The 8,881-nt window shown below is 34.1% G+C and overlaps 1 protein-coding gene across 3 annotated transcripts; it reads left to right on the plus strand.

Moving 5' to 3' along the window:
* Positions 1-2,022: 2,022 nt before the first annotated feature.
* LOC115994854 lies at positions 2,023-8,488 on the plus strand. Of its 3 annotated transcripts, none has more exons than XM_031119152.1 (6): positions 2,023-2,552; positions 3,657-3,850; positions 4,350-4,426; positions 4,830-6,588; positions 6,716-6,884; positions 7,562-8,488. In XM_031119152.1, exons 4-6 carry the CDS (start codon positions 4,921-4,923, stop codon positions 8,188-8,190), a joined length of 2,466 nt encoding a protein of 821 aa, XP_030975012.1. In that variant the 5' UTR covers positions 2,023-2,552; positions 3,657-3,850; positions 4,350-4,426; positions 4,830-4,920; the 3' UTR covers positions 8,191-8,488. The 3 variants fall into 3 exon arrangements, with proteins under 3 accessions (XP_030975012.1, XP_030975010.1, XP_030975011.1); XM_031119150.1 differs by having other exon boundaries at positions 4,861-6,588; XM_031119151.1 differs by having other exon boundaries at positions 2,145-2,607; positions 4,861-6,588.
* Positions 8,489-8,881: the final 393 nt, after the last annotated feature.

The following is an 8,881-nucleotide window of genomic DNA, read 5'->3' on the forward strand; positions in this document are numbered from 1 at the left end:
GAATCATTTAATAATCAAAACTAAATTTTAGTTTGAACTTGACTTAATTATTAAAAAAAAAAAATCATAAATAAGTGCTTGAATATGCAGTTGGGAGCGTACTCCGCACGAGAAAGGCGTATTGGTGCGGAAGGAACAAACAAAAAAAAAAAAAAAGAGAGAGAGAAAAATAAGAATAAAAAAAGAAAAGAAATTGGTGGCGCCAAATGGAGCTGTCGTGGGCAATATCAATTGTCGCTGAGCTGTTGGGTACGTGTTACAACAAATCAAATCCGTTCTTAAATAATGAGATGCGACACTTTTTTTTTTCTTTTAATTGTCACCATAATGTTATATCTCATTCATTCTAGAGGCTTTGAATAGCTATCAAAAGTTAATATTCTTTTTGCTGGTTTTATTTGAATTCTAATCAAGAAGAGTAGTTAATGTTTTTTTCAAAACATAACATTTTAAATGTACAAATTTACATCTTTTAAATATGACTAGTAAATCATCACGCACTTTTGGTATAGTAGTCATTTTACAAATATAAGTGCTTGTAGGGTATGAGGGACAATGACTGATGTTCAAGTTTTCAGAAAGGAGATTCACATACATATACATTTAGATTAGTCCAAAGTAAAATTTATTTCTTGTATAAAAAAAAATCAAAGGAAAAAAGTATTTACTAATAATTAAAGTTGAAAAACTCTTATATTTGTTTTCTTATATATTTTTTGGGTGATACTTCAATCACTACAAATAATTTTTTAAAATAGAATAAAAAATAATTCAAAATTTTATTTATATTATGTTGTTTATGTGGCATTAATAATATTTATTGTCACATTAATTAGTAATACAATTAGTAACAACTTTAATATTTTTCTTTATCTATTAATAATTTTAAATGATCTCATTTTGTTTGATTCTCAAGCTTTCTTCAATATGAAAGTTGAAATAATCATTATAGTTTTTTTTTTTTCCTTTTTTGATGATACATTACATGATTATTTGAATCTAGATCAAATAATGATTGATTTAAATAGCTTTAAAAGGAACCCTAAATGTAAATTGCAATGCATAATTTTGCAGGATTCACTGTACATACACGTGAAATTGTAAAAGCAATCGAGCATTTCTGGCTTCAAAATTTTGTAATAATTTGTCCAATAAATTCAGACATAATATACTCGATTCCCTTTTTAAGTGCCTAACCACTACTTACAATTAAAAATCTGTTTGGAATTTCTTTGACCAGACCTACATGTTTTTCTAATCCTCGGAATCATTTTTACCCTGGTCAGTCAAAATCTTACTTTTATAGTTTTCTATGGTCTAACTAACTTATAGACTTTAGGGCTTTTTTGTTTTTTCCACACCTAAATGATTCCTAATCTTCAATGTTTACGACACAAACTATCTGATTATGAAGCCTTTCACATTTTGAGAATATTATATTATTCTTTCTTCTTAAAGTAAAAATTTAAAAAAAAAATCTGAAAGTTGTTTCAAATTCAATTAGCTCTATTAATAAACATCATCATTTAATATGGTACCTAGATTTTTTTTAAAAAAAAAAAATCCACTTATAGTAAAAATAAATTAATTAGTGTCTTGATATTAAAAGATAATAAACATAAAACAGATAACACAAGTTGAAATCTGCTTGAATTGGGAAAAAAATAAGTAAGAAGAATATTTAGGACACTCTTAACTTTCTTATTATTAACCCGTTCATGTTTCAAAAAATACTATCTTGTTTATTTCTTATCATAGCAAAAACAAATGTTTGAGAATTTGTTTATATTAAAAAGAAACTTACTAGTGGTGGCTAAGGTTTAACCTGGTCCAGTGGATGCTATCATGTATTCAGAAATTGCCACATAGTATCCTATTGTATCTAATGTACAGAAAGCACCGGACCTAAGTCTCTATTACGGTTTAATATAATGACAATAAATAATCATTATAGAACGAACACTGCATGTAAAAGCTTATAAGTGTCTTGATCATAAATATTAATCATAATAGAAAGAATGTCATAGGTACAAATTCATTAATATTTTGGCATCATGGGAAAAAATAATGGTGCTGATGGCACTGCTTCTAAGTTATACTGCAATTCTATTTATATTATAAAAATAAAAATATTTTAGAAAGAATAAGAAGGAGAATAAAGAAACCAAAAGCACAAAAAAGGAAGATGTAGAAAAGTTTGCAGCAACGGACTCTTGCTTCTACTAACCAAAAAGCGTTTGCTTTTCCTGTAACATTATTATTTTACTATAATTACTATTACATTTTTTCTTCATTGTCTTTGGGGGGGCTCCAAAGAGTGTACAAATCCAAGCTTTGAATTTCCACTTTTCATTCACTGAACAAAGACTCTCTCTGTGTGTGTCAAACTGTCAATCATGGCTTCTCTGATTTCTATGAACTTTTTGTAGTTTTACACACAAATCCATTTCTGGGTCTCTAAGACGCCGAGGTTGTTTCACTCTGAAACCCGACAATTCCGTTGCTGATGCGTTGTTACTTTGGACCCTCACCACCTCTTTGTTCTCTCAACGGTACGTTTTCGAATTATCGCTTTTTCAGTGACGCTGAGAAAGTTTAGCAAATGGGGTAAGAAAATAATGTGTAAAAATCTATGCTTTGAATTGTTTTGGTTTTGGAACAAAATGAAAGTGTCTCAAGTCTCAACCAAGTCAATCTTTTGTAGTAGGCCTAGTTGACTTGATGTTTTGTAGTTTCAAAGATTCAAAATTTGTATGAATTCGGCTCATAGATTTTTTTTTGTTACTTTTTGGATTTTTATTGTTCTCTTTATGTTGGGATTGGAAAGAACTTTCATTGCTGTATTATCATTTACAAAAAGATGAATCATATAAACTTTGAATCTAAGGCATTTTTAGTGTTGAAACTTGAAACTGGTAAATTGTTTAGTTTTATTTTCATTGGGGTGTATGAGCACTTATGCTCAGTTTTTTCTGGATTCGGATTTGAGGAAATAAATTCCTTGTCATTTTAAATTCACATGTAATTTAGGCTCCAATCCATCCACACACGCATATGTACTATATTATACACACTTAATTTAAGCAGTTTGAACTTAATTTTGATATCAAATTCCATGGCCGAATATCCGCCTGCAATCCTAAAGATATCTGGGTATTTTGTGCTGTTGCAGGGTATGAGGTGAACAAAATGAAAGTGTCTCAACCAAGTCAATCTTTTGTAGTAGGCCTAGTTGACTTGATGTTTTGTAGTTTCAAAGATTCAAAATTTGTATGAATTCGGCTCATAGATTTTTTTTGTTACTTTTTGGATTTTTATTGTTCTCTTTATGTTGGGATTGGAAAGAACTTTCATTGCTGTATTATCATTTACAAAAAGATTAATCATATAAACTTTGAATCTAAGGCATTTTTAGTGTTGAAACTTGAAACTGGTAAAAAGTTTAGTTTTTATTTTCATTGGGGTGTATGAGCACTTATGCTCAGTTTTTTCTGGATTTGGATTTGAGGAAATAAATTCCTTGTCATTTTAAATTCACATGTACTATATTGTACACACTTAATTTAAGCAGTTTGAACTTAATTTTGATATCAAATTCCATGGCCGAATATCCGCCTGCAATCCTAAAGATATCTGGGTATTTTGTGCTGTTGCAGGGTATGAGGTGAATACAAGACAGTTACTTTTGGTTCTAATGGGGATAATACATATATAGAAGCAGTGATTAAGCGGTAAGGGGATGACAGCCTTTTGGTAGCCACTGGCTGCATGGGAGGCTTCTTGCAGTTTTTTTACTTCAATCAGGGTAACATGGCCAAGAAAGTTCATAAACAGAAAAGAAATTTAGGCGGTAAGTATCTTTGCCTTGTCTATGCGTCAGCAGAACAATGTTTATGCTAGGAAGGAACTCTTGGCTTTAGAATGAAACACATTATCTAAGGGGCCTTGGACCATTTTTTTTTTTTTTTTTTTATTGAGTTCTGCAATTATACTTTGACTATGTTTTCATTCCAAATTTGATAAAAATCTAGTCAAAATAGCTCCATAATTTTCTTGCTAATGGTGTAATTGTATTGCGATGCAATAAACATGGCTAAACAGTTAAGATTGGAAAGTTCGGGATTTTAATATCTTGCGTGAAAAGGAAATTCACCTGATTTATATATTAAATAAATATTGGAGTCTTTTGTGGTGTTAGCTGGAGGTTGTGGAAATGTAGTCCTTGCATCACACCAACATTGTCCCTCCCAAAATTATTGAGACAATAATTTAAACTGTTTCATTCTGATCTTATTTCCTTAATCAGCTCAGCATAGAAAAGTGATGCGGTTATTTTGATTCCTTTGCAGGCCTTGAAGCTCCTCGGAATAGTCTGGAGTTGCAATTAGAAACTTCTCAAAGTTATTGTGCTGTAGGGGATATACCGGTAACTTTCATCTCATGCCTTGTTATAGCTTTAATTTGACAAGGTGGTTGTATTTGTGTAGAGACTGCAATCTTGGGTAGTGACCATGTGGGTTTCACAAGTGTGTATTAATGGTTCTTGTTGAGTCATAGGGACTTGGTAGCCACTACTTGTGGGAGAGTTATATGCTTGAATCTTTACTTAGTATTGCAATAGAAGAGTTCTGTTTTCGACTTGGGGTACTTTGTGTTAGCTTTTTCAAAATCTTCTGCTATTTTAATCTCATTTTTAGTGAAAATTCTTATCTTATAAATGATGTGTTCCTATGAGAGTTGAACCTCATAGATCTGTGTTATGGAATCAGGAGTCCTGTAATCATTTTTTATTATTTATTTATTTTTAAGACTTTGCTATGTTCTACCAGTTTAGCTAAATGTACTGCTATTAATTATCAGTACTCTTATCAAGTGGAAGAAGACTGGTCTGAAAAGAATTGTTATCCAATTGAGGCTTCGATGAAGAAATTGATAAATGAGGAAGTATCTAAACGATCAAGCACAAGACAAAATGCCCCAAGCATCGTTGCCCGGCTTATGGGAATGGACATGCTGCCATTAAATACAAATTCTGTAGTTCAGCCAATTGATAAAAAGAATGAAAATGCAGGAACAAAGTTCTCAAAGAAGGAAAGGAATGGAAAGGGCTCAGTTGGTCACACATCATCTGACTCAAATGCTTCCACACTGATGGAACTTGACTCATCTTACCATAATAAAGGCAAAAGTACTGATAGATGGAGCTGTGAGCAAAGGTTAGGAAAACCAAGGCGTCGAGAACATCCTCAAGAGGAGGAACTACAGAAATTTAAGAAAGAATTTGAAGCATGGCAGGCGGCAAGGTTTAAGGAATGTTCAAGGGTTATTGAACTTGATGACATCTCTGGACAGTTGCTTGCTCAAGAGGACCTCAACAAAGAAAAGATGGCACGTCACGCAACTTCTGGGAGAATAGCATATGAGAAGCCCATAGAACCTAAGAGTCATACATTAAAGGCAAGGTCACATGAGAGAGGCGGTTTACATCAACGTGGAGATAAAACAGAACTATTCCCATCTGAGCAAAGGGAATCTTTTCCTTTAAGAAGCAGGACCATGAGTAGAGACTTTGATGAGTCCACCCTTATGATTTCTAGCCAGAAACTAGATAACTCTTCTGCTCCCACAAAGATAGTGATCTTGAAGCCTGGTCCTGATAGGATTTGTAACCAAGAAGAGTCTTGGACAAGTTCCTCGGGAATTGTAGAGGAGAGGGGTAGTATAGAAGATTTTCTTGAGGAGGTTAAGGAACGGCTGAAATGTGAACTGCAAGGGAAAAATCTTAAGAGGAGTTCTGTGGGCCGTGGAAGTGGAATCGAGACCCCTTTCAGTGAAAAGCCATCAGATCCAAAAAGAATTGCTAAGCATATAGCAAAACAAGTCCGAGAAAGTGTGACTAGGGACCTCGGAAGAAATTTGCTCCGATCAGAATCAACAAGATCATATAAAAGTGAAATTCAGTTCAATGGACCAGGTTCCCCGGATTTCATTAGCAGAGATACTAGGAAATTCTTGTCAGAGAGACTAAGAAATGTTCTCAAGAGAGAATCACATCTTGACGTTCCCATAGTGGTCAATGGCAGCTCTACTTCATCTGCATTTGATGATGAAAAGGTCAAACTAAAACAAGTTAGAGATTCATTGAAGGCAAGGAATGAAGTGAGCCGCTGGGAAATTGTGAAAGATGAACCAGAAGTGAAAACCAGATCTTTCAGACATGGGTCAGATGATGGGGGAGTACTCCAAAGTGAGTTATCCCCTAGAAATCTCATTAGGTCTTTGTCAGCTCCTGTATCAGGAACATCATTTGGGAAGCTTCTTCTGGAAGACCGTCACGTTTTAACTGGTGCTCATATCCGGAGAAAGCATGAAGCCACTGATAATGGGTCAGTGGATATTAAAAAGCAGAAGAAAGAAAGGTTTAATTTTAAAGAGAAAGTTTCCAATTTCAGATACAGTTTCGCTCTAAGACGGAGATTGTTTGGCAAGAAGATAGAATCAATGGTGGAATCACATAGCTGTGAACTCGATCTTATGAAAGACATGATGAGCGGACCAACAGTTATTATGAACTATGGCGAGAGGCATGTAAGAGTATAGTATGTTTCTTATGTATTATTATTATTTTTCAATGAATAAAAGGATAGGATAGGCTCAATTGTTTTTCATATCTGCTTGTTCTCAAATTGAAATATCTTCTATCATGTGTTCTTAGGAGAATTCCACTGAGGTTCCCCCTAGTCCTGCATCAATATGTAGCAGTGGTCAAGAAGAGTTCTGGAGGTCTGCTGATCATATCAGCCCAATGTCTACACCAGATTTAACTTCAAGAGAAGATAATGTTGTACCACTGCTTTTTAGAGAAATCAGCTCCGATCTGAGTGGTATGGAAACAACTGATTTCTAGCTTTGACATATAAAACCCTGCACTGATGTTCTAAATGTGGTGTATGTATGAATGCAGAGTGTAGAAAACTTGTGCTTTATGTGCCTCATTGAATGTTTAGGTCTCAAGAAGATTGGAAACACCAAACTCTTAACTCAACAAAATGTGTGTGGACTGTGTTGCAGTAATAATTAATAAACTGTATCAAGCAATTTGTTGATTTTTGGTATATAATTGTGACTGAGTTTAATGGTTCACTGATTTACTCTCTATTTGACCTTCCAATTTGGCTGTCTGCACTTCTGTTTCTGAACATGAAAAAAGAGCAGTAGAAATGAGAATTGTGAAGATCAGTGTACTTATCTGATGTCTTTCAACATGAATATATCAGCTATTTAATGTATGGAATAATAAATGATCATGTCTTTATGTAATGTGTGTGTGTTATTAAGAAATGTATGGATTATGGGCATTAGTCTCTACCCCCTGGACTATCTGATAAACCATGCATTCCTTTCCATTGTAAAAATTTAATTGTCAACAAAAATTGATAGACAATTCTGCAAATTTTTGTTCGGATACTCAGCTAACCTAGAAGTGTCTGATATGTTTTCTTCTGGAATACAACCAGCCATGTGAATATCTAATGGTGTTCTCTGTTTGTTCATTTTACAGAGCTGCGGAAGCAACTAAATCAACTTAAGTCTCATGAGCCTGAAGAGACAACTGAAATGGAGTCTGATGAGTGTGAGATGGTTGAGCTAGAAGACCCAACAGAAGCTTACATAAGAGATCTGCTTGTTTCTTCTGGCTTGTATGATGGATCATCTGATGGGTCTTTATTCAGGTGGGACACATTTGCTAAGCCTATTAGCAACTCCGTCTTTGAAGAAGTGGAAGAATCATATAGAAAATTGGCCAGGGAGGATGAAAGTACGATAAAGGATCACAATGCAAAGTTAGATCACAAGTTGCTACTTGATTTATTAAATGAAACACTTTCAACGATTCTTGCACCACTTTCAACCACGTCTACATTCAAAAGAAAGATTATTAATTCCACTATGGTGCCACCTTTACGTGGAAGGAGGTTATTGGATCATGTGTGGGAGATTATCCGTGTGTATTTACACCCTTCAGCTGACAAATCCCATTACTCACTTGATAGTATGGTTGCCCTGGATCTAGGATCAGTCCCATGGTCTTTATTGATGGATGATGAGGTTAATGTTTTGGCAAGAGGGGTGGAATATCTGATAATTGGAGATTTGGTTGAGGAAATTGTAAAGGACATACAACTATGATCATGTGAGTATTAAACTTCTTTGGTTTGACCATTCTCAGGTCAGCAGGTCATGTCTTAGTAGACAGGCAGAGGTTTTCAAGAGATCGGCGGTGTATATCTGGAATTGAAGTATATACATGCTTACATAGATATTCAAACTAAGGTTACCATGTTTGCTTGATATAGTTAGGTGTTAAAATGGAAGATTGCATGTCCATGTATATATGTTCTGTGTTCATGATTTAGGAATTTGATTGAGTCAGGGCTAGACATAATGTACTAGTCGTGCGTGTATTATTAGGTTATCTACCCCCCCCCCCCCCAAAACCAAAAAAAGAAAAAAAAAAGAAGAAGAAATTTTGATTTATTATTTATTTGGGGATTTGTTGGATGTAATTCTTCTAGTATTGTTTAATAAGAGAATGTCAATATTCTATGTCCTAACAGTTTAACATACAACTGTCAGAAATCTAGTTGCTTGCTTGAGAACTTGGGTTGAGTGAGATGCTGGTATCAGCAGCTATATTTAGGCACATTTCATGTTGTTAATTCATCCATGCTCATCTTTTTTAAAAGAGCAACTTAAGCTTATTCCACAGCTGTTGCTCCTCTTTTCCTGATGGCCTTTGGGCTAATAGCTAATAGTTATCTCATGCATAAGATATATTCATTATCTTTCTTATATTGTGTGGACTCCATTGTCGTTTGGA

This window comes from Quercus lobata, chromosome 6 (genome assembly GCF_001633185.2).
Source record: "Quercus lobata isolate SW786 chromosome 6, ValleyOak3.0 Primary Assembly, whole genome shotgun sequence".
Classification (NCBI taxonomy): domain Eukaryota; kingdom Viridiplantae; phylum Streptophyta; class Magnoliopsida; order Fagales; family Fagaceae; genus Quercus; species Quercus lobata.